Source organism: Tupaia chinensis, unplaced genomic scaffold, assembly GCF_000334495.1.
Source record: "Tupaia chinensis unplaced genomic scaffold, TupChi_1.0 Scaffold000407_4, whole genome shotgun sequence".
NCBI classification, from domain to species: domain Eukaryota; kingdom Metazoa; phylum Chordata; class Mammalia; order Scandentia; family Tupaiidae; genus Tupaia; species Tupaia belangeri.
Genome location: NW_006159912.1, coordinates 2,449,282 through 2,475,169, shown reverse-complemented (window position 1 = coordinate 2,475,169; position 25,888 = coordinate 2,449,282). Strand labels below are relative to the sequence as shown.

The following is a 25,888-nucleotide window of genomic DNA, read 5'->3' as shown; positions in this document are numbered from 1 at the left end:
GCCAGAAAGTGCCTTGCGTGGGCGGGCGATCTTCCCGCGCACCGGAGGGCCCCAAGGGAAAGCCTGCGGCCCTGAGGGAGGCTTGGGGTGGGGGGGCGGCGGTGGCCGCCGCCATGTTGGACTGGAGGCACGCACGCTCCCAACGCTCCCAGGCTGCAATCGCGGCGGGAGCTCCTCGGACTCTCTGTCTTTTCGACCCTGTCCTTGGAACCTGAGGAGATTTACGCTCTACTGGGAGGGTGTGTGTGAATCGGGGGGCGGAGGCCGTCTACGCCATCGTAGGGGCGGGGGGAGCCGAGATTAGCGCATCAGCCTGAGAGAATCGGTGCCTCTGGTTCTCCGCTCCGCCTCACGTCTTTCAGCGAGGCCTTGGGCCAGTCATCTCGCCGCCTCGCACCTCAGTTTCCCATCTGTGAAGTGGAGCTGGGCCCTCCTGACTCACCTATTCATCAGGTGGGGGCCTTTACACTCTGGGAGCCTTTTCAAAGGACTTTTCCTTACACAAAATCGTATTTATCATTATTTCCTCTGTAGAAATTACCCGGTTTTGAATTGGGGGTGTTTGCATGTAATTGAGCTTTTTCTCCCATTCTTCTCTTCAACTCTCTCCCAAGAGAGAGCTTGAAAGTAAGCCTCATCTATTATTGATAAGCTCCTGTAGTATACGAGGCATTTTCCTTTAAGCATACAGACCAAAGGAAAAACAGTCTTACACGAAGCAGTTAAAATGACTGAGGCTCCCTGTTGTGTGGCAAGAAAAAGAGACGTTAGTCTCTTCAGGACAGCCAGTTTGTATCCTGCTAACCCAGGATAAAAAGTCTGGACCATAGTTGTCCTCTTGATTTAGCAGTCCTAACTGATCACTGAGGTCCTTTTTGTTGGGTTACATTACAGACTGCTGCGAAGACCCTGGTATCCACTTGCTAGAAACCAAATTGAGAGATTATCACTTTTCTGAAGCCATGTGTTTGGGGGAGACATATGGCCTATGGCTTTTCACGAGTATGTTACATTTTTATTAAGGCCCAACCTGTTTTATTTATTTATTTATTTTTTTAAATCCAGTAGCTCAGGGGATGGAAGTGTGTGACCAAAAGGAGGCAGTAGTCTGAGAAGAGTCCAGTTAGCAAGAAACAGGAGAGAGACTTCTCTTAGATTAAATTCGGTATTAAGGAACCAAAATATCACCCTTTTTGAGGGGAAACGGTCTCTTTGATAGAAGAGACTATAAACTGCACTGAATTTACCTTTTTGAATTTCTTAGTGTGCTCAAACAAGGAATAATTCTGAAGTAGATAATTGGTATGTCTTTTACCAAGTACATAATTTGGGAAGCATTCTGATAGTTCCATAGAAGGACATGGAAGTACACCTTCAGGAGGGTGCAGGTGGTTTAGTCATGGTTTAAACAATTTAAATCCTGTTGGGTAGGAGCCAGCAGGTGGCATGGTGGTTAAGGCACTGGATTTCTACAGGGCTGCAGTTTGAGTCTTGAACCAGGTGGCCTGAAAATCACAACAAATAAGTAAATAACTAAATAAAATGTTAAAAAAAATTCTGTTGGGTGTTGGGAAAGTCATTGTGCATTTTTGTACTGAAAAACATAGAAAAATATGTTATGACTTTCTCAACGACTTAATACTAAGTTTCAGTGGATATAGTGGTTATCAAAAATTTTACTGTGCCTTGGGAACCAGCAGTTAGCGTAATGGCTGTGTCGCTGGATTCCCATGTAGTCCACCGCGGTTCGCGTCCTGGACCCGGTGGCTTAGAACTCATGCCGGGTGTGCGTGCACGTGCGTGCCCAAGATCCCAGGAGGAGAATGGAGGAGAAGGGATTGTGGCGTGACCATTCCCCCATGGGGGGTGATTTCTCGCTTTCTATCTCTATGTCTCTCTCTGTCTTTCTGGCGAGTGCACGCACCCTTTAGGAAAAACCTCCCAAAAAAAAAATTTTTTTTTTCTGTGCCTTGACTTTTTTTTTTTTTTTTTTTTTAGTTTGCTATGGGACACTTGCACTCACCTGGGGAAGAGAGGAAAGAGAGAAAATGAGAAATCACTTTTGGAGAAATGTCCATGCTGTCATCTTTTCTGTTTTCGCCCGGGACTTTGGCATGCATGCACACTGAGTATGTTTTTCAAGCCAATGGGTTCAGGATTTGAGCTTCATAGTCAACCATGTGGGATCCAGCTACTTTAATCATCATGCCTCTGCCTTGATTTTTAACATAATTATTATGAGACATGACTTACTTTTCTAGAACTAGGTAGGTTTTCTTTTTTTTATTTAAAAAATTTGGTCTGGGACCAGCAGATGGTGTAATGGTTACGTTTCTGGACTCCCATGCAGTTAAAGGTGGTTGAGTCCTGGACCTAGCAGCTTAAAACTCACGCCAGGCATGGGTGGGTGCATGCCCAAGATTCTGAGAGGAGAATGGAGGGCAAGGGATTGCAGCATGGCCATCCCCCAGGGGAGTGATTTCTTGCTTTCTGTCTGTCTGTCTCTCTGGCGAATGTACGTGCCCCATAGCAAAAAATGTCTCTCTCAAAAAAATTTAAAAATGATGGGATTTTGGGGACATGTGCTTGCTGGGGATACTTAAGTTGTGTGGTGTGGGACTGAACCACCACCAGCTGCCACTGGCAAACCTAGAATTGGGTAGTAGTTTTTCTGGATAAGTAAAGTTTAAGGATTTGCCATTTGTAATATTCAGACATTTTAGTGTGTTGTAATAGTATATGAACTGGTTTACCCATTAATACTGATATTTAAATTTCTCAGGGTACTCTGATATTTGTCACTTTGGTAATTTCCGTTTTTTTTTTTTTTCTTTGGGGGGTTTTTCATGTGCGCTCACCAGCCAGACAGAGAGAAACATAGAGACAGAAGTCAAGAAATCACCCCCCAGGGGGGATGGTCACACCGCAATCCCTTCTCCTCCATTCTCCTCTCGGGATCTTGGGCACTCACGCACATGCGCCCAGTGTGAGTTTTAAGCCACCGGGTCCGGGACGTGAACTGCGGTCGACTACGTGGGAGTCCAACGACATAGCCATTATGCTAACTGCTGGTTCCAGTTTTTTTTTTTTTTTAAGAGGTTTTTGCTGTAGGGCTCGTGCGCTTGCCAGAAAGACAGAGACAGAGAGACAGAAAGTGAGAAATCACCCCCCAGGGGGAATGGCCACGCTACAGTCCTTTCTCCTCCATTCTCCCCTTGGGATCTTGGGCATATACACTCATGTGCCCAGTGTGAATTTAAGCCACCAGGTCCGGGACTCAACCGTGGTTGACTATATGAGAGTCCAGCAACATAGCCATTATGCTAACTGGTGGTTCCTTAATTTCAGTTTTTAAAAAAATAAGTATGGCTTCATGTGTGAAGATGATTATTTCTAAATTAACATTAGTTAAAACTAGAATACTATTTGTATTTTATAATATGTGTGTAAAAATAATGCTTTTGATATTGTATGAAAACAATGCTTTTGACGTGATTGTTGTTGAATGTTTTAATAAATTTAACAGATTAAACTCTCCCTAAAGAACTAATGCTATTAACAAGTCTTTTAAACATTCCAGACTCTATTTGTAAATTTAATCTGTTGAATTGACTCAACCATTTCTAATAGCTAATAGGGCAGACTTAAAAACTTATTAAAATATAAGCCCTTAAGTAATCAGTAAATCAAAATTGTAAATATTATGCCAGAGTCTGATATTCAAAACTGTTTACTTATAAATGCAAACTAACTGGCATATTTTAACTTAAAATCACAAATTATATCAGTTATATATATAAAAATTACAAAGTCAAGATACTTCTCACTCTGGCAATATGGAATACGAAGACAATGTTAAAATCCTCTATTTTGGAAACACAAAAAAATGCAAAAACTTAACAAAAAAGAAAGAGCAGGTCTTCACTGCCAAAAATGTAGAAGCCAGCATGGTAGGGATAACTTGGTAGCTAACCTGAAGAGGAGAGTGTAGGTCTCATCATTTGGAGGTATGCGTTTTTTTGTTGTTTGTTTTTGCCATAGGTTGCAAGTGCTTGCCAGAGAGAGAGAGAGACAGGGAAAGTGAGAAATCACCCTCCAGAGAGAATGGCCTTGCCGCAGTCGTTTCTCCATTCTCTCAGGATTCTGAGCAGGCATATAGGCCCAGTGTGTTTTTCAAGCTGCTGAGTCTGGAACTTGAACTGTGGTTGACCATTTGGGAGTCCAATGCCTTAACCACCTCGCCATCTGCTGGCCCCTGAGGCATGGATTTTATTGCCCAACTTAATGTCAGGACAGGAGATGAAACCTTGAAACTATTAGAGCCAGGTAGTGGGAAGTGAGACCTATAACCAAATTGTGGACTTCAGGATTCAAAGGACTGTGTCTTCAGTGAAGGAATGAACTAGAAAAAAACTTTCCAGCAGCGTAAGTGATAAAAAGAAAGACTGGATGTTGAGTGTGAAGTTCTTCCTGAGAATTTGCAACGTGGGACTTGTGCTTCACACAATTTGAGTGTTTAGGTTTTTGGCTGGTAATATTCTTAGTGTTCCTGGTTAAAACAAACGAAAGACCTTTTTTTTTGAAGAACCTTTCATAGCTTAGAGCACAAGGAATCACAGGAGAAAGGAGCCTGATGAAAGATTTCACAGTAAAAAACCCCAGAACTTTAGGAAATAATTCACCAAAATAAGAGTTAATGATAACTAGGAGTAGCAACCTTAATAGGTAAATCCAAAAAAGTACCATATGTTTAACTTATTAAAAACTCAAAAGGAATCAATTCTTGAGTATTATTATTAATATTAGCAATGTTATGGAAAACCACATGTACTTTAAAATGAACCAGGTATAACTTTCAGAATTGAAAAAAGCAAGTCAACTGAATAGCAAACCTAGCAGAAGAAAGTTATAAATATGATAGATCTGTTTCTGGATAGGTAGATGTAGAAGATAGGTGTGATCTACTAGAATTTGATTCAGAAAGAGAAAAAGATGCACGATTAAGAAACATGAGAAATAGGTTGAGGAGTCAAGTCATTTAAGGTGAGGAAAAAATCAGTAAAAAGATAGTTGAGAATTTTGCAAAATGTAATGTTTAGAATCAAGAAGCACTAGTCTGGAACGTGAGCTATAGAAATAAATTCACACTGGATATGTTGATGTGAAACTGCAGATAATAAACTACCAGTCACAAACTTACCAGAGATAGTAGAAGCAGTAAGATTGAGAACCCAGGGGCTAGTAGGTGGCATGGTGGTTAAGGTTGTTGGACTCCCACATGACCAACTATGGGTCGGGTCCCAGATCTGGTGGCTTGCTTTCTTACTTTTCCTCTCTCTCACTCTGTCCTCCTCTGGTTAAATTAAAATAAATAAAAGTTAAATAATAATTTTAAAAATTGATAAGACATTTAAAACTTTTTAAAAAAGTTATTTGATTTTATTATTATTATTTAAATGTGACCAGAGAGTGACAAAGTGAGAAGAAAAGAAAACAGGCCGTTAGGTCTGGGACTTGAGCTGCGGTTGGCCATGCGGAAGACCAGTGCCATAACCGCATTGAAACTTGGCCAGACCCACAGGCTTAAAATTTTTAAGAAACTGGAGGGACCAGCAGTTAGCGTAATGGCTATGTCGCTGAACTCCCATGTAGCTGACCGCTGTTCAAGTCCAGGACTCGGTGGCTTAAACTCACAGGGTGCGTGTGTGTGCATGCCTAAGATCCCGAGAGGAGAATGGAGGAGAAGGGATTGCGGCGTGACCACACGCGCCTTGTTGTAAAAACCTCTCCACAAAACTTTTTTTTTAAAGAAGCTGCAAATAATGAAATCCTCAGAGTTTAGAGGAGAAATAACTATTGCCCTTGAATTTTCTACCCAAATCAACATCATAAACAGGTATCTCAAAAACTTAAGAATACTACTTCAGGCTATTAACTGAAAGAACTACTAGAGGATATTAAATCCGGAAAGGAGGAGTAGGATGCAGAAAACCCCCTAGCAGAAGGAAACATGAGAAAAAGGAGGGTCAGCCACTTGTTAGGCAGCTGAATTCATATGACTGGTTGCACAGTTTGAGTCCTAGACCCTGGGGCTTGAGAAGGAAACAAACACACTGTGTATACTGTGCATTTGCCCCAAATCCCTAGGGACAAGATTGCAGAGTAACCATTCCCCAGGGAGTACTTTCTCTCAACTTGATGAGCCCATGTACCCTCTGGCAAATTAAAAAAAGAGGGAAGGGGCAAATAATTGAGCCACCCAGTGTCCTGGTGATAGTTAAGGGAGCTAGATCTCACATGACCAAGTATGTGGTTCAAGTCCTGGATATGGTGGCTTGAGACAGGTGTGCGCCCAAAATCTTGAAAGGGAAATGTAGAAAGGAATGTGGTGTGGCCATTCCCCTGAAGGAGATGCTTTCTCACTTTACCTTTAGTCTCTTGTCTTTTTTTTTTTTCAAAGAATTACTTACTTTTATTCATTGTCATTATTTTTATTTTTTGGAAGCTGATCAGAGAGAGACAGAAGGAAAGTGAGAAAGCAAGTGGTCAGGTCTGGGACTTGAACTGTTGTTAGCCATGTGGTAGTCCAGCTGCCTTAACCACCATGCCACTTGTCAGCCCCAGTCTCTGTCTTTGGTGAGTTTACTCACCTTGTAGCAAAACAAACCAAACAACAAGAATCCCTATTGGGGAAAAATGGTCTAGAAATATACTATTCAGAAAAAATATACCTGAAACAACAAATATTTGAAGATGTAAAAAGATTAACAAGGCAAATACCACCACCCTCCTTTTTTCTTTTTTTAAAGAGAGAGTTTTGCTATAGAGTGTGTGTGCTTGCCAGAGAGAGAGACAAAGTGAGTAATCAACCCCCTGGGGGGTGCATTGCCATGCCATAGTCCCTTCTCATCCATTCTCCTCTTGGGATTTTGGGCACACATGCACATATGCCCAGTGTGTCTTAGCAGCTGGGTCTGGGACCCGAACTGCCTTAGTCTACGTGAGAATTCAGCAACGTAACCATTATGCCATCTACTGGTACACCAACCCTTTTTGTTTGTAATGTTACCAAAGTTTAGATTTTTTAGGGTAAAGAATTATTTATTTAATTTTGTTATAAATTTTAAATTTGACCCGAGAGAGACAGAGAGAAAGGGAAAGTGAGAAAGTGAGCTGCTAGGTCCAGGACTCAGACTGTGGTCAGGTCTGTGGGAGTCCAGTGCCTTAACCCCCACACCACCTGCCAGCTCCCAGTTTGGATATTTTTAGTACTAGTCTAAATGTAATGTTAAAAGGGAATTTCCCTGGGAAGATGCATCTGTACTTCTATGCACCTAGCATTATATCCTTAAAATACAGGTGTGTGTGTGTGGGTTGGGGGGGAGTTACCAGACACTGACAAACTTACAGTTAAATGGGATGTTTTTAAAACATACCTCTCTTTTTTTTTTTTCTTTTCTTTTTTTGGAGAGGTTTATGCCACAGGGTGCGTGCACTCGCCAGACAGATACATAGAGACAGAGAGAAATCACCCCCCAGGGGGGATGGTCACGCCGCAATCCTTTCTCCTCCATTCTCCTCTCGGGATCTTGGGCACGCACGCACACGCACCCGCCATGAGTTTTAAACCACCGGGCCCAGGACGCGAACCGCGGTCGACTACGTGGGAGTCCAGCGACATAGCCATTACGCTAACTGCTGGTTCCCAAAACATACCTCTTTGGGGGCCAACAGGTGGTGTGATGGTTAATGGCGCTGGACTCCCACATGGCCAACTGCAGTTCAAGTCCTGGACCTGATGACTTGCTTTCTCATTTTCCCTCTCGCTCTGTCTTTCTCTAGTCAAGTTAAAATGAATGAATAAATAAATAAAGTTAAATAAAATCTTAAAAGAAAAAACATACCTCTCTGTGTAAGTAATAGGTCAAGTAAACAGTATGACCATACATTATAGAATATGAATGATACAACTGGTGAGCATAATTTTACAGACTGATAGAATTCACTTAAAATTTAGAAAATACTTAGAATTCTGGGCCAACTGGTGGCATGGTAGTTAAAGCTGCTCTATTCCCGTGTGACTGACTGATTCCAGTCCCAGACCTGGTGGCTTGAAAAACATACCATCTTTGTGGGTGTTGTGCTCAGAATCCTTAGAGGAGAATGGAGAAGGCATTGCCATATGGCCATTTCCCCAGGGGGTGCTTTCTCACTTTATCTCTTTTTCTCTTGAGCAGGCACACATTCCCTATATTAAAAAATGATAATAATAAAGAAAGTGTGTAATTTTTTTCCATTCTTTCAGTTTTATTTTCTCCCTTCAACGATAATAATATGATACCAGATTTTGTCTTAATTGCTGAGTCTATAAACACAGGCTTATCCATCCTACTGACAGGCATGGCAAATGCTCATCTTTAAATGGTCCCACCATGGGCCCTCTGGTCATCCAACCCAAGTCAACTCCTTGCCTGGCTTTTATCTTCACTAAATTGTGTAGCCATTTCATTGAATCTCATTCTAGACTTTCACTTTTCCTTGGCTTCTATAATTTTGCCGTGTTTTTTACATAGAATGTGTCTGACCTTTATTGCTTTGCCAACATCTTTGGGACTCTGAGCCTTCTTGTTAGCACTATCACTCTCAAATGCTGCTCCCTCTTTACACCTGTTTCCAGAACCACTTTTTCCTTTGGGTAGCATCTTTCAGACATGCCGATGAACAAATAATATATTTTCAACTGCTCTGGTCGAAAATAATATAATTTTTTACAAGTACATAGGGTCATGTGCTAAGTGGAGAAAAACAAAACAGCAAATCCTAATGAATACCAAGAATTAATAAGGAAAATAACTTTTTTCACTAATGGAATATTAGAAAAGACACTCCACATTTGGAAATTCAAAACCTCTCAATAATTCATGGGCCCAGTCACAAGACTCAAGTGTCAAGTAATTGTTATGAGAAGTTTGAAAGCTTAAAAATGTTTATAAACTTTCTTTGGCTCGCTCGCTTGGTCTCTCGCTTTTTTTTTTTTTTCTTTTTTAAATTGCCAGAGAATGGTTGCCAGAGATGGAGAGGGTGAGAGAGAAAGGGAGAAAGAACTCCACAGTGGAGTTTGGTCATGCTTCAATTCCTTCTCTAATTCTCCATCCTCTTGGGATTTTGGGCAGGTACACCTGATATGTTTTTCAGTTGCCAGGCCAGGAATCAAACCACAGTTGACTGTGTAGGATCTGGCTTCCTTAACTACTGGGTCACGACCTTAGTTTTTCTTTTTTTAAAAATTTTTTATTTGCTATAGGGCACATAAGCTGGCTGGGGAGGGAAGGGAGAAAGAAAGAAAAATCACTTGGGGATACCCATTCAACAGTCTCAAGATATTGGACATGCTGGGGCTGGCAGGTGCTGTGGTGGTTAAGGGCACTGGACTCCCATATGGCCTACCACTGTTAAAGTCCCAGACCTGGCAGCTTGCTTTCTCTCTCTCTCTCTGTCCTTTTCTGATCAAATTATAAATAAATAAATAAGCAAATAAAGTTAAGTAATAATAAAAAAAAGATTTTGGACATGCATACATGTGTGCCCAGTGTGTTACTCATGCCACTGGGTTCATATAACTGTATAGTTATATGAGATCCAGTTGCCGTAACCACCTTGCCACTTGACTGGCCCTAGCCCTGGCCCTGGTTTTCTTCGATGAATACAAAACATCTGGGGACCAGCAGTTAGCGTAATGGCTATGTCGTTGGACTCCCATGTAGTTGACCACGGTTCGCGTCCCGGACCTGGTGTCGTAAAACTCACACCAGGCACATGTGCGTGTGTGCCCAAGATCCCGAGAGGAGAATAGAGGAGAAGGGATTGCGGTGTGGCCATCCCGCTGGGGGTGATTTCTTGCTTTCTATCTCTCTGTCTCTGGCAAGCGCATGTGCCCTATAGCAAGAAAAACAAAACAAAACAAAACAAAACCCTCCCCTCAAAGAAAAAAAATCTGTATTTATCACTCAGATATTTATATTAATGGCCACGTGTATTGGTCAGTTTGCTTATTTCTTTATCTTCGATTTTTGAAATTTTTGCTATAGGTTGTGTGCACTCAGAGAGATGGAGACAGAAAATTATAAAACAACACCCCCCACCCCCTGGGGAGGGGTGGGCATGGTGCAGTCCTTCCTCTCCATTCTCCTATCTGCATTTTGGGCACTCGTGCACATGCACCCGGTATGGTATGTGCCTGGAGTGTTTTTGAAGCTGGTAGGTTTGGGGTTCTCACTGCAGTTGGCCAGTGTGTGATTCAGCTGCCTTAACCTCTCCATCTGCTGACACTATTATCGGAGTTTTAAAGTCAACTAGCTACAGAAGTCATTTACAGCTTAAAAGGACTGAAGTGACAATATTAAAGTTAAGGACCTTAATACTTACTGTTGGGTTGTTGGAAAAGTCATGATGTGTTTTTGGATAGAAAAACGCATCATGACTTTTCCAACGAACCAGTATATATTTTTTTAGATAGAATCACATTGTGCCAGCAGATGGTGTAATGGTTATGTTACTGGAGTCCCACATGGCTGACTGGTTCAAGTCCCGGATCTGGCAGCTTTAAACTCGATGCCGCTGTGTGCGTGCCCAAAATCCCAAGAGGAGAATGAAGGAGAAGGGATTGTGGCATGGCCACAAACCTGGGGGGTGATGTCTTGCTTTCTGTCTCTCTCTGGTGAGCGCATGTGCCCTATAGCAAAAATCTCTCTTAAAAAAAAAAAAAGGAATCCCATGACCAAGTGCTGTATACTTTAGTTTTACCTGAGCTAAAAGGAAATACGCTGGAATTTTAGACAAGGCTCTGTCACTGAGAGAAACTATCTACGTTCATGGCTTGGGATATAATTTAACTAAGGATTCATACATCCCAGATGTCTTAAGTTTTATTAATTTTTCCTCATAACCCTTTTCAGTCTCTATTTTGGGTGAAGCTAATTTCTTTTGCATCATTGACATGGCATTTATGTACAATTTTATTTCAGGTAGGCTTGTTTTCTCCACATTCATAGAAAAAGTTTGTTAGGATTTAATATTTATTTATTTATTTATTTTTGCTTTAGGATGTGTGTACTTGCCAGAGAGAGAGAATGAACAAAAGAGAAAGGACTCAGGAGAGATGACCACACAGCAGTCCCTTCTCCATTCTCCTCTTAGGATTTTAGGCATATACGCACATGTACCTGGTGTGTTTCGCAAGCTGCCATATCTTGGATTTAGTAGTACAGTGAGATCTGGCTGCATTGACCATTGTACCACCAGCTAGTCCCTTATATTTAATGTTTTTAAAATTAAAAGATGAAGAAAAACCTTCTAAGTGGAAAGACAAGTGGAAAATTTGACGTTAAATACAAATGGGGGCAATGTTTTAATATTGTAGCTTTATATAAATTGAATGGAAAATATTACTACTCTTGCTTGATTTTTGGTGGGTTTCAGAACTGTTTGACATAAATGATTTTGTTTCATATGGAGTGAGGTTGAGGCTAATGGTCAGCAGTTTGAGATGTGGAGTTTTTTTTTTTTTAACAATTACAAGAATATTTTATGTAAAGTTGCTTTTAATCATCACAAATAAATGTAGGTTGTTCGTTTGACTTAGTGTTGAAGCCTAAAGGCTAGGTAAACCTCTTGAACAATTTTTTATATGACTGGCCTGTTTTTTTTGGGGGGAGGGGCAGAGGGCTTGTACCTTTGGCAGAGACTGGGAGAGAGAGAAAGCACCCCTTAGTGGGGGTGTGGTTACACTGTAATCCCTTCTCCATTTTCTCTATCCTTTCAGGATTTGGGGCAAACATACACATATGCCCAGTGTGTTTTTCGAGCCTCCAAGGGCAGGATTCATACCCAGCACCTTTAATTATTAGGCTAAGAGGCTGGCTGAGATGACTAGCATTTTGAAAAGCTGAGAAAAGTTCATAGACCAGATTATTTTTCTTCCTTCTTTCCTTCCTTTCTTTGTGGACATATTTCTCAATTCATGTCTTCCTTGGCAGTTTTTATTGTTAAGATGAATAGTAAAAGCACGTATTGCTGACTTGTTATAACAATTGACTGTGTCCCCAAAACCTTGTCAGAATTAAAAAGAATTAATCCAGTAGCTAAGCTCCATTTAGTAAGTCTTTGGGAACCCTTTTGTTGGTGCTGACAGCCACAGGAATCCAGTATAGAGGATATGTTTGGAGTGGTGAGGATATACAAGTAAATGTCATCTAGGGAATTTATCTTGTCAGAGTGTATGTCTTTTCCCTTTTGGGGCTTGATTAGTTCAACAGATGTCTTTCTGTATTTATAGTAATAAAACTCAACCCTTGAGTTTTTGATGGATGGATATTCATTGTTTCACATTTGTTCACTTGATTCTTGTGATCATTAGCACACGTTTGTGTAGTAGTAGTTTTCAAAGATGTAGTTATTGTAAGAAGCAAGTAACTATTTGTAAAGATATTTTTCTTGCACAGTACTTAACTTCTAGTTTTTCTTTCTCCAGTTAGTTTTGGCATTTTCTGACCACATTTCATTTACATGAGCTAAAATCAGCCTTTGAGGGAAATACAATTTTATATATGATTTAAAAATTTTTTTATGTGTTTTAGATTCTGGAAGTTACGGTCAGTCTGGGGGTGAGCAGCAAAGGTAAAGTATACGTAACATTTTAATAGTATGAAAGGATAGAATGAAGAAAAGGGATGAATGTAATCAGGCTTCTATATTGAGACTTGTGTCTGGATGTCATAAGATAATTAAGTATTAACCTGTCACAGGGGAAAGAGGTGGCCTGTTTAAATAAGTACTTTGTGTGTGTGTGTTTTTTTTTTTTTTTTTTGAGGAGAGGTTTTTGCTGTAGGGTGTGTGTGCCCTCTAAAGACGGAGAGGCAGGGAGATAGAAAGTGAGAAATCACCCCCCAGGGGGTATGGCTATGCTGCAGTCTCTTCTCCATTCTCCTCTTGGGATCTTGGGCACGTATGCACACGTGCCTGGCGTGAGTTTAAGCCACTGGGTCCAGGACTTGAACTGTGGTTGACTACATGGGAGTCCAGCAACAAAGCCATTATGCCAACTGCTGGTCCCAGTGCTTTGTATTTTTTTTGAAGTCTGCCCACATTCTTAAGTATAGATATCAACTAGGCATTAAAACAGATCTGTTGATATTGTAAAGATGTTTTTCTTCAGGAAGTTTCTTAGAAGAAATTATTAAAAGGTTTTAAGCAGTTGAACTATAACAGGTTCTGAGAAAAAGATTTTTTATTTTGATGGTACGAAATATGCTAATGTGTTTTTTTCAGGGCAGATTTTCTTGAAGCATTATAATAGATGTGTTTAGTATTTTTTGGAGTCCTTCCCACACTTATCATAAAAAGAAAGGCCTATTTTTATGTGAGTATGTACATGTAGTAGACTTCTCTTACGTACCAGAAATAATGGCCTTCAATGTAACACTATAAATGTTTTGCAGCTTAGTGTGAGATATTCAGGATAGAAACTCCTATATTCACTGTCATCAAATTTTAAGCTTCTTGAAAACAAAGCTGATTTGACTTTTTCTCTTAAGGTAGTGCTTATATCCCGGTAGGCATCTAGTAAATGCTTATTCAGGGAAATACATTTTTTACAGTTTAAGAGTTCTCTAAAATTGAAAGCTCTAAAAAATAAAAAGGTGTGTTTTTTGTAAGTGCTTTATTTTTTCTCTGGATATTAGGAGGTCACATTGAGGAAGTTTGTTTCTGACTTGTTAGAGCTTGCATGCTATACAGTTAAAGAACTTTCAAGTCCTAGAGAGGTAAATTTACTAATGAATAAATACTTGGTCAGCAAGTCTTCATTGAACTGTGTGCCAGTCTTTCCTACAACACTGGGGATATAATATAATTTCATTCTATGATGGTACTTAGGAGATATATATGCCTCTAATTGCTGAGGCATTTAAACTGGACTTTGATTGCTACACTGTACCTTTTCTAGGAAGTTAAAGACATCTAACTAAGGCAAATGGCTTTAAGCAATTAATCTATCAAAACGTAGCTAAGATGTAGCTGTAGTGAGTGAAGTGCCAGCTTAAAAACGTCATGTTTTTGCTTCAGACATGGTTCTTGCCATTTAGTTTTTGTTTCCCTTTTACCTAGAGATAGTTTAACAGTTTCTCAAGGAAAAAACTTGAATTTGATTTGAATGTTGAAAATTGAGGCAGGGTTCTTCATTTAACTTTTTAAATTAGCACATTTCTTTCAAGTATTGAATTTGTCTTTTACAGTTATTCTTCCTATGGGAATCAAAGCAACCAAGGCTATGGACAAGCAACACAAGTAGGTTGGAGTACAAATTATTTTCTTATAAATAGTTATTTTGTTTTAAGTAGGTGATAAACCTTGGCTTTCTACCTGAATTTCAGAGCTATTCGGGCTATGGGCAAACAACTGATTCGTCTTATGGACAGAACTATGGCGGTTACTCCAGTTATGGACAAAACCAATCAGGTTAGACTGGTCTGTTAAATTTGCTATTTTAAAGATTTCAAAATGGGAGCCTTCACTAAATGGTATACGTATCCAATCTTTAGGTTATTCACAGTCTTATGGTGGTTATGAGAATCAAAAACAGAGCTCTTATGGCCAGCAGTCATATAATAACCAGGGACAACAGAGCACGGAATCATCAGGAGGGTAAGGAAAGAATTAAAGAACTGGGATTGTATTGGGCTGTGGAAATAACACAAGGTATTAAACAGATCTCACTAGCAAAATTAGATAGAGCTTTAGACTTTTTTTTTTTTTAAGAAAAGTTTTGGCAGGGCCAGCAGGTGGTGTAGTGGTTAAGGTGCTAGACCCTACATGGCCAATTGTGGTTCAAGACCTGGACCTGGTGGCTTGAAACTCAAGCTGAGCACGTGTACATATGTGCCCAAAATCCCAAAAGGGAAATGGATGAGAAGGGATCGAGGTGTCACCATCCCTCAGTGGGTGATTTCTTGTTTCTTTTCTTTGTCTGTCCTAGTGAGTACATGTACCCTGTAGCAAAAATATTTATGAAAAGAAAGAAAAGTTTTGGTGGAGTATGGATATAACACTTTCATATTATGGAGAAAGAGGAAATAGTATTGCCATTTGATTTGATTCTTAAAATGTGTTATTTGTAAAATCATTGTTCAGATGTAAACAAATGTATTTGGTTTTAAATGTTATAAGTTTGGCACTTTGCTTTATAGCAAAGATTAAATGAAAATTTTTCTATAAAACAAGATTTCTCAATGCCTACCTTTTTAACCTTTTTATTTCTATTTATTTTTGAGCAATTTGAATATTACCTTTTCTATTGCTGCTGTTGTTGTTTTAAATTTGCCTTTGCACTCGCCTGAGAGAGACAGTGAGAGGGAAAGTGAGAAAGCACCCCTTCTCACTATGCTACAATCCCTTCTCCTCCATTCTTGACTGGCCCTGAATACTATCTTCTCTGAGACAGAAATACTAAATATTTTTGGAGAAACTTTTGCCTGAGGGCCTGTGTGCTTGTGGGAAAGACACACATGAGAGGGAAAGTGAGAAATCACTTCCCAGGGGGATGGCCATGCCACAGTCCCTTCTCTATTCCCCTCCTTGGATCTTGGGCATGCACGCACATGTTCCTGGTGTGATTTTCAAGTCACCAGATCTGTGACTTGAACTGTGGTCTACCATGTGAGAGTCCAGGATGTGACCACTATGCCATCTGCTTGTCCCAGAAATACTAATTTTTAAGAGTACCAAAATTTATCCACATATATTAAGTACCCTAAAATATGTTTTATTCGGGACTAGCAGTTGGCATAATGGCTATGTCATTGGACTCCCATGTAGTCTACTGCGGTTTGAGTCCCAGACTCGGTGGCTTAAACTCAAGCTGAGTGTGTGTGTGTGCGTGCCCAATATCCTGAGAGGAGAATGGAGGAGAAGGGATTGCGGCATGGCTATCCCCCAGGGGATTATTTCTCGCTTTCTGTCTCTGGTGAGTGCATGTACCCTATAGCAAAAACCTCTCCCCTCTCCCCCCAAAATATATATTTTATTTGGCAATGTAGGCAGGTGAATACTTGCCAGTAAATTTGCAGGTTTTGTAGTTTTTATTTTCATATTTGAAGAGCATTTACTTACTAATTTTTAATAATAGCAACTTTTTTTTATTGTGCTTTACACTTTGTGAAATGCTTTTGCATTCCCTAATGTAATAGATCTTTAGATGTTACTGTAAGATAGTGTCAGTAATTATTCCCATTTTAAGAGGTAAAGAAAAATCAAGATTGTATAGTCTATCAAATTACACAACTGAAATATGGAACAGAAACAGGTCTCTAGTGTTTTTTTTCTCTGCAGCAAAGAAAATTATTTTAAGTGCCATTCAGTTAAATAAAAGCATTGGGGAAAGATTTATGAAGTCAGATTATCAGCCTTACAGGTATGAGAATGCTTGGAAAAGTGCAAAGTACAGTATAGATATAGAGAATAATGTCCAGAAAACGTGCTACATTAGAAGGAATAATTCTTGAAGACATTTGGTTAGTAGTTTTCAATTAAGGAGATTTATATAAAGGGTATATTTTTAGAATGGCATGTGAGTGTAGGCTGAAGAGAAATGTTAAATTTAGTTTGACAACCATTTTAAATTGAAGTGTATCAGTTTGTACTGTGTTCGTGTTGTACTTTGGGTAGGGAGGGTGACCTACTGATCTTTATTATATCATTTTGATCCTCTGATGCAGAGTAAGTTGTGACTATTGAGACCTTTTTTTGTCCCCCTCCCCACTCCTTTTTTTAAAGTAAACCTATCAGAACTCAAAATCCAGACATGCATTGCCGTTTACTGTTCCCACCCTCAGAGCAGGTAATTAATACAGTTATATAGCTCAGAGTATAATTAGAGTTTTCCTTTTGAATTGCCAGAAATAATAATAAAACAGCGGTCTTATTACTTGATAGACTTTCTCAGATAAAAAATGTCATCACAAAGCAACTTCCTTCCTCTTACTCAAAGGACTTAAAATATATTTTGAGGGGCCGGCAGGTGGCATGGTAGTTAAAGGCGCTGGACTCCCACATGGCCAACAATGGTTCGTGTCTCGGACCTGGCATCTTGCTTTCTCGTTTTCTCACTTCCTCTCTCTCTCTCTGTGTCTCTCTCTGATCAAACTGGAAAATAATAATGATAATAATAATAAATAAAGTTAAGTAAAATAATTCTTTTAAAAAAAAGAAAGTTGGATCCACACACAAATATTTCAGAAAAATTTATCTAGAGATATTAGAAATAATAATAATAAAATAATTAAAAAAATATACATATTTTGAGTCATTTATTACCGTTTTCTAAAATTTACTATCATTGGAGATGTTTGGGAGAATGTACTGTGGGTTCTAATAATAATTATTATTAATATTTTTTTTGCCAAAGGAGAGTGTTTTGTTATTTTTATGTACAGAAAACTCAACAGCGTACACTTAGCCCAGTTTGGTGGCGAGCTTTTTCTTTATCTTTTGCCTTTTCCAGCTTTGTGAGGCATGATTTCAGGCCCAGGACATTGCCTCCCCAGTGGCGGTGGATCTCATTTTGTCTGTCATTGTAATTGGTCCTTTGTCAGGGTGCCTTTGTCCTCCGAGTTAATTTATGTGAAGGCAACGGTGTACAGGTTTTTCCTGTGGACCAGGCGTCCCAACCTGGTTTTCCCCTTGATAATGTAGTAGGGAACCCCCATCTTCCAACACAGGGCACACAGGACAACAACCAGCTTGATGAGGTCCACATCATGTGCAGTCACCACCAGTGGAGCCTTGTTCTCCACCAAGGTGGTAACAGTATTGACCCCTGCCCGGGGAACCGGTGACCTCTTGGTGGGGCATCCCCTTTGCCAGGGGCCTTCTTAGCCCAGGCCAGCAGCTACTGCTGCTTCTCCTGCTTTGTCTCTGATCTGTACTTGTGGGCCAGCTTAAGCAGCCGAGTAACTGTCTCACAGTCCAGGGCCTGGGTGAACTGGTTAATCACAGGATGCACTTTGAGCCGCTTGTAGAGGATGGCTCTCTGCTGCTGCAGCTGGATTTAGCAGGGCCATTCGATGAAGTGGGTGAGGTCCTTTTTGGGCTGAATGTCCTGTCCTATGTCAAAATTCTTAGAGCTTTTCTCAAACGGGATTGACCACCTTCTTAGCCTCCTGCTTCATGGCAGCAGGGTCTGGAGCCATCTTCCCCTTGTCCTTCTTGCCCCTTGGCATTATGTGTTACTGTAGGAGCGGTTCTAAGAATAATTCTAAGAGAATAGTTTTAACAATATAAGTATATTTTAAAGAATTACTTAATTTTGGGACCAGTGGATGGCGTAGTGGTTATGTTACTATACTCCCATGTAGTCGACCATGGTTCAAGTCTCGGACCTGGCAGCTTAAAATGCACGCCAGGTGTGTGTGCATGAGTGCCCAAAATCCTAAGAGGAGAACAGAAGAAAAGGAATTGTGGTGTTGCCAACCCCACTGGGGGGTGATTTTTCGCTTTTTGTCTCTTTGGTGAGCTCACGTGCCCTACAGTAAAAATCTCTCTGAAGAAAAAAAATTATTGCTATTGATTTGCTATAGGGCATGTGTGCTCATGAGAGAGAGAAAAAGAGAGAGTGACAGAAAAAGAGCAAGCTGCCAAGTCTGACACTTGAATCACCATTGGCCGTGACTGATGATGTTCAACTTTTTTTTTTTTTTTAAAGGGAGATTTTTGCTATAGGATGTGTACGCTCTCCAGAGAAACAGAAAGACTGAAAAATCATCCCCCAGAAGGGTTGACCACACTGCAGTCCCTTCTCCATTCACCTCTTGGGACTTTGGACATACATACAATTATGCCTGGTGTGAATTTCAAGCTGCTAGGTCTGGCACTCAAACCACAGTCTGCTGTGTGGGAGTCTAGTATCTTAATCACTGTGCCAGCAGGGTGGCGATTAATGATATTTTAAGAGATGAATTTATTTAAAAGTAAATGATAGAGGGCCGGCAGGTGGCATGGTGGTTAAAGTGCTAGACTCCGATATGGTAGACCATGGTTCCAGTCCTGGACCTGGCCAATTGTTTTCTTATTTTCTCCCTCTTTCTCTCTCTGTCTCTCCCAGGCCAAACTTTAAAAAAGAAAAAAAATTATTTTTAAAAAGTAAATGATAGAGACTTTTGGACCATTAAAAGACTCGGGACTCATGGCAGTGGTATGTTTATTAAATAATCAGACGTCACTGTTGTAGCATTTTTATTTTAATGAAAGGAGATAGTTAAAATTATAATCATTCCATGGGACCATCAGATGGCATAATGGTTGTGTCGCTGAACTCCCACATAGTCTATTGTGGTTCAAGTCTTGGGCCTGGTGGCTTAAAACTCATGCTGGGCATGTGTGCATACATGTCCAAAATCCTGAGAGAATGGATTGTGGCATGGCAGTCCCCCGGGGGGGTGATTTCTCGCTTTCTGTATCTCTGGCTTTCTGTTTCTCTGGTGAGCGCACGAGCCCTATAACAAAAATCTCCCGTAAAATTTTTTTTTTGAGTTATCTCTTGCTTTACTACCATTTTTAAGGTGTATACAGTTTTTTTTTTTGTTTGTTTGTTTTGCATTTTTAAAAAGTTTTGTTATAGGTCATGTGTGCTTGCTGGTGGGAGAAAGAGGAAGGGAGACAAAAAGTGAGAAGTCACCTATCCCCCAGAGAGAATGACCATGCTGTAACCCCTTCTCCTTTCTATCAGAATTTTGAGTGTGCACATCCATGTATCCATATGTTTTTCAAGCCACTGGGTCTGGGACTTGAACCATACAGCCAGCTATGTGAGATCCAACTACCTTAACCACCATGCCTCCCGCTGGCCCTAGGTTTTTTTTTTTTTTTTTTTTTTTTTTTTTAATTTGACCAGAGAGGGACAGAGAGTGAGAGAAGGAAAGTGAGAAAGCAAGCAGCTAGGTCTCAGACACTGTGGTTGGCCATGTGGGAGTCTAGTGCCTTAACCACCACTCCACCTGCTGTCCTCCCTAGTTTTTCTTACAATGTGGCACCTCTTCAGTGATAATGAAATTGTATTTGGAAGGGCATTCCATTGGTGGTAAGGAGACTTTGTAGATAGAAGAGGTAAATAAATACCATGAGAAAGTAGTATTTTAATGCATATGGTTTGGACTTGCCTTTTCAGCTTAATCAACTTGGTAACGTTAACATACTCATCCTGTAAAATCTCTCAAGTTCTCGATTTCTGTTTAGTCAAGGTGGAAGAGCGCCTTCGTATGACCAATCAGACTATGGTCAACAAGATTCATATGATCAACAGTCAGGCTATGATCAACATCAAGGCTCATATGATGAACAGTCAAATTATGATCAGCAACATGATTCCTATAATCAAAACCAGCAGTCTTATCATTCACAAAGGGAAAATTACAGCCACCACACACAAGGTAAGATATATTGACTTTTATTATTTTTCTTCTTTTCCTCACTGAATTAATTAATTGTTGAATTTTGAATTAAAAGACATGACAGGGTTTTTTTTAAATATTTTTATTATTTATTTATTCATTCATTTACTTTTTTTGGGGGGAGAGGTTTTTTTTTTGCTATAGGGCGCGTGCGCTCACCAGACAGACAGACAGACAGAAAGCGAGAAATCACCCCCCCAGGGGGGATGGCCACGCCGCAATCCCTTCTCCTCTGTTCTCCTCTCGGGATCTTGGGCATGCATGCACACGCGCCCGGTGTGAGTTTTAAGCCACTGGGTCCGGGACACAGACCGCGGTCGACTACGTGGGAGTCCAGCGATACAGCCATTACGCCAACTGCTTGTCCCATTCATTCACTTTTTAATTTGACCAGAGAGAGATAGAGGGTGAGAGTGAGAGAGAGAGGAAGTAAGAAAGCAAGCCACCAGGTCCAGGATTAGAACCCCAGTTGGCCATGTGGGAATGTCCAGCGCCTTAACCACCACTCCACCTGCTGGTCCCAAAAGACACAACAGGTTTTCACTTGTGAAAATATGGGGCGATCTTGAACATGTGTTACCTCCCAAAGCTATCAAAGCTACTTTATTACATTTACATTTCTGAACATTTTGGAGACCCCCCCCAAATGGTTAGTAACTTTTCTTTTGAGTTTTGCTATAGGGTATGTCCTGGAGAGAGAGAGAGAGCCTACGAGTGAGCATCCCCCTAGGGAGTGAGAGAGAGAGAAGGCATCCCCCTGGAGGGGGATGACCATGCCATAGAAGAGAAGGAAAATGAGAAATTAACCCTTAAGCCATGCTGCAGTCCCTTCTTTTCAATTTTTCTGGGACTTTGGGCACCTACAAACATGCACCTGGCTTGGTTTTCAAGCTGCAGGGTTTGGGACTGGAAGCGCAGTTGGCCATGGGAGTCTAGTGCCATAACCATTATGCCACCTGCTGGCCCCTTGCTTGTGTTTTTCAAGCTGCTGGGTCTGGGGCTCCAACTGCTGCTGGACATGTGGGATCCTGCTGCCTTAACCACAGTGCCACTTAGCTGGACTTCACATGACTTTTTGGCTGATTACATGAATTTTCTTTGTTGTCTTATTAAATGTTGATAATCTAATGGTGGTGTACTTGATTTGGGAGATTATTCTATATTATTCTCTAACCTCATCTGATAAGGACCAGTCACTATTTCCTCTTGTTTTTCATAGTGCTTTGTATATATCACTGATTCTTAGGAATCTGTCCATGCCATGAATGAGCTTCAAGGGCAAAGTCTTGTGTTATTTATATTTGTGTATTCAATGCCTTGTCTAGGGCTTGGCTCATAGTAAGTGCTCAGTAAACATTTGCTGAGTAATTGAAAGGGTATATATGTGTGAATGTAAATGGCAGCTCATTCACTAAATAACTTGAAAAATGAATTTCAAAATAGTTTTACAATTCACTTTTCCCCCATAGGTAGAAATTCTAATTATTTCATGTTTCTGCTTGATCTGCATTTAAATGGTTTTTAAGTGAAGAAAGCAGTTAAATGGTTTTTAAGTGAAGAAAGCAGTTAAATGGTTTTTAAGTGAAGAAAGCAGTAACTGCTGTGGTTAAAGTTTTGATTCTATTTAAGTTACTAGAGTTTTTGTACCTAAGATGTATTAACTCACGTATTTTGTATTCTTAATTTGCTGTCTTTTAACTTTTTAACAGAATGGAATTTGATACAGATATATTAGGTTATTTGAAAAGTTGTGACATGTTTTTGCAAAGAAAAACATAGGAAAAATGTCAGGACTTTGCCAATGACCCAATAATTCTCATTTAATTTCAGAAAGTTTTATAATGACTTGTGTTTGAGTTCTGTGCCATTTCCAAAAGACATAATTAATGTGACCTAAAGAACAATTTAAGATTGTTATATGAAACTTTTTTAATAAATAAGAATGGTTATTTGTTTATGTATTAATGTTTTTATTTTTATAGATGACCGTCGTGATGTGAGTAGGTATGGAGAAGATAATAGAGGATATGGCGGGTCACAGGGAGGAGGTAGAGGGCGTGGGGGATATGACAAGGATGGAAGAGGTCCTATGACAGGATCAAGGTAAGTACTTAGATACAGATGTTTATGTTTCTTTTATTTTTTGCCATTAGTTGGTTCAATTCTAGCATTTAATTTAGTTAAGAGATTTAAAATTTATTTTCAGGCTTAAGATCTTACAGAAATTATGTTAGAACAAGCTATGTTAGCAGTTAGTTTATGTATTATATGTTTAACACCAGTAGAGAAAAGCCCCCTATTTTGGTAGCAGTTAAACTATTTGACCATTTTTCCTGTTAGAGCTAGAATCTATGCTCCTTTAAAAAAGGACTCTGAGAAGTTTAAGTGTTTTTTGTATGTAAAAATAAAAGGTAAGTTAATTCTGGATTGGAGGGCAGAGAGGATATTTTTCCTTAATCTTAAATCCCCTTGGGAAGGGAACGTTTTATGAGGCAGTAGCAGAGTAGAAAGGTGAGATTTGCAAATAAAAGAAAGATTTAATATACTTAAATTGTTTTATCCCTTCTAAGTAATTATTGAAATAGTTGATATAATGTCATATACCATTGGGTATTTTATCTAGACTAAGCTGTGATAAAAGGAATGACTTTTTAATTCAGCTTTTCTTTTCCCCATTACTAGTAATACTCAGTTTTGATACGTACTTACAGCATATGTTATGAAAAGTGGTTTTAAAATTACTTTTTTTTTTTTTTTTTTTTTTTTTTTACCAGGGGGGGGGGTTTTTTTAATTTGACCAGAGAGAGAGAGAGAGAGAGAGAGAGAGGAAATGAGAAAGCAAGCCACCTGGTCCGGGACTCAAACCATGGTCAGCCATGTGGGAATGTCCAGCACCTTAATCACCATGCCACTTGTTGGTCCCCAACATTACTTTTAAATATATCTTTAAATTTAGCACTTTAGCTTTAAAAGCAAGAATGAAAAAGTAAGTTGACATCTGTCCTCAGATGAGATGTGCAGATTGCAAAGCTTTTAGTGTCAAATTCATGGGCTTAAAGATAATTTATGTTCCCTGGGAATTGGAATTATTGGTGGCCCGTTACTGATACTCAGTGATTTATCAGTACTAGTTTACTCTTTTGCTCCTTAGGAACTGTCTGTTCTCTGAGATAACCTGAGAAAACAGTTACATACAAACTGTTATTCCTTGTAGTGAGTTAGGAACTGGATTTCACTAAATTATATTTCTCTATTTTTAGCATACGGTGCTTTGATATTATGGAAAACTAAAGTTTATTTTATTTTGTTTATATTTTACAATGGATTTCACTAAATTATATTTCTCTATTTTTAGCATACGGTGCTTTGATATTATGGAAAACTAAAGTTTATTTTATTTTGTTTATATTTTACAATAATTATTTTATTTATTATTATTAATATTGTTACTTTGACCTTAGAAAGGCAGAGAGAGGGAAAGCAAGAAAACATGCTGCCAGGTCCAAGACTTGAACCATGGTTGGCCGTATGGGAGTCTAGCGCTTTAACCATTATGCCACCTGCTGGCCCCCTAAAGTTTAAACATATTTGAAAAAATTTGTAAGACTTGGACATCAAGTCTTTTGATTAATAACCAAAGTCAGTTTACCAAGGTAAATATATTTCATGCCTCTTATTGAAATGAGCAGTCTGTCATCATGTGGATATAAATGAACAATTCAAAGTGACATGGTACTTTACCTAATATCCTCCCTCCTACCTAAAATAGAATCCCAAACAAGATATGATTGAATTTTCAGTTAATATGTTTTAGATAATTGGTTACCTTTTAATGCTGTATATTTTGTAGTACTTCACGGCTTTAATTTTCTTCATAAGGAAGTTTAATTCTGAAGGGTTATTTATTAAACTAATAACAGTATTTGAGAATGATGAAATCCTACTTTTTAGGAAGAGGAGGATAGAGAAAGGATAGGAATAATTTTTTTTTTTTTTTTTTGGTATAAATATATTTTCATCTAAGAGAGGTGACTCACAAGAGGATTGAAAAGGACTTTGAATGAACTTCTGATAAAAGGAGTACCTGTACCTTCACTAACCTTGAGATTCGGTTTTTAAGCACTTTAGTAATTTCTTTGGGCCATATATTTCTGTAAAGTGAGTGGCCCAGATATTATTCATTAACTACATTTTTGAATTTCAAACTTTTGTTTACCCATAGAACCCTTCCTTAAAAAAATCTTAAGTAGAACCTCAGTTTATCTTTTGTCAAAATGTATATTGTTGATCTGGTTTAAGTGGGGGTAAAATTGGGAAGAGAAAGGTCTGCAACCAATAACTGTTCCTGTCAACCAATAATAAATGGGATGTTTATAAGAGAACTGTTTTAGAAATTTGTATACGTGACTATTACTCTCAATATTGAATTGAGAAACCAGATTGCAAGTATTTTAGGCATCGCAGGCCACATGGTTTCTGTTGAAACTTGAATTCAACCCTTCTCTTGGAGTACCAAAGTAGCTATAAATAATATATATTGGGTCGTTGGAAAAGTCAAGGCATATTTTTCTATGCAAAAATGTGTCGTGACTTTTCTTTCTTACGACTCAATAAATGAAATGGTTGTGTTCTAGTACACCTTCACTTAAGGGTACTGAAACTGGAAGTTCACATAATGTTCATGTGCTTTGGTATATGGAAAAAAAAAACTAAAGAAAAACTAAACATCACAACATCTTATTCAGGATTTTTTTTCTTGAGCTTATTCACTGGGGTAAAGCATTTTGAATTTGAATATAAATGCCCAGTTTCAAGATTTTTTTTCCCCACACTTGGTTTTCATTTAGATATTAGAAGTATCCAAACATTTTTCATTAGTCTTCATCAGCACTCCCATTTGTGTTTATAATTGTCTTGCTTAAAAATAACAAGGTTGAAAGTATTGTGTCTTGGAGGATATTTGAAAACTATCTGGCTTAGTAGGGCTTATATTTATAGAAGAAGGGATATAGTTAATGGTTGAGGGTTGGATGTATGGTAGAAAAGATGGGATGGTTTTAAACTAATAAGATTGTTTGATTGCTTGGCTGGAGTAAGAATTTAGACTCAGGGAAGCTATCTGTTTTCTAAATATGGAAGAGAGGTGAAGATTATAGGGACAAAAGGAAACTTTGTTTTTTTCTTTGAAAAAACATCATAGTAAAACAAGGTTATATTTCTGGGCCTGCAGATGGCTAATTGTTACATCATTGGAGTCCTTTGTGGCTGGCTACAGTTTGAGTAAAATCACTCTGGGCATGTCTGTGTGCTAGCCCAAGATCCTGTGAGGAGACTGAGGATAAGGGATTGTGGCAGCATGACCATCTCCCCCCCCCCCCCCCACGTTTTTC

General features: G+C 39.2%; 1 protein-coding gene and 1 pseudogene across 1 annotated transcript in view; one reads left to right on the top strand and one right to left on the bottom strand.

The window, feature by feature from the left end:
* Positions 1-25,888, top strand: part of TAF15 (TATA-box binding protein associated factor 15) — a 51,164-nt gene that overhangs the window by 289 nt on the left and 24,987 nt on the right. Inside the window, exons 2-10 of the mRNA XM_027774151.1 lie at positions 363-453; positions 535-568; positions 2,004-2,129; positions 12,636-12,675; positions 14,292-14,343; positions 14,430-14,514; positions 14,598-14,700; positions 20,284-20,477; positions 22,481-22,601. Of these exons, the coding sequence (XP_027629952.1) occupies positions 363-453; positions 535-568; positions 2,004-2,129; positions 12,636-12,675; positions 14,292-14,343; positions 14,430-14,514; positions 14,598-14,700; positions 20,284-20,477; positions 22,481-22,601 (846 nt within the window). The remainder of the gene's footprint in view (positions 1-362; positions 454-534; positions 569-2,003; positions 2,130-12,635; positions 12,676-14,291; positions 14,344-14,429; positions 14,515-14,597; positions 14,701-20,283; positions 20,478-22,480; positions 22,602-25,888) is intronic.
* LOC114008876 (60S ribosomal protein L7a pseudogene) lies at positions 17,506-18,272 on the bottom strand (annotated as a pseudogene).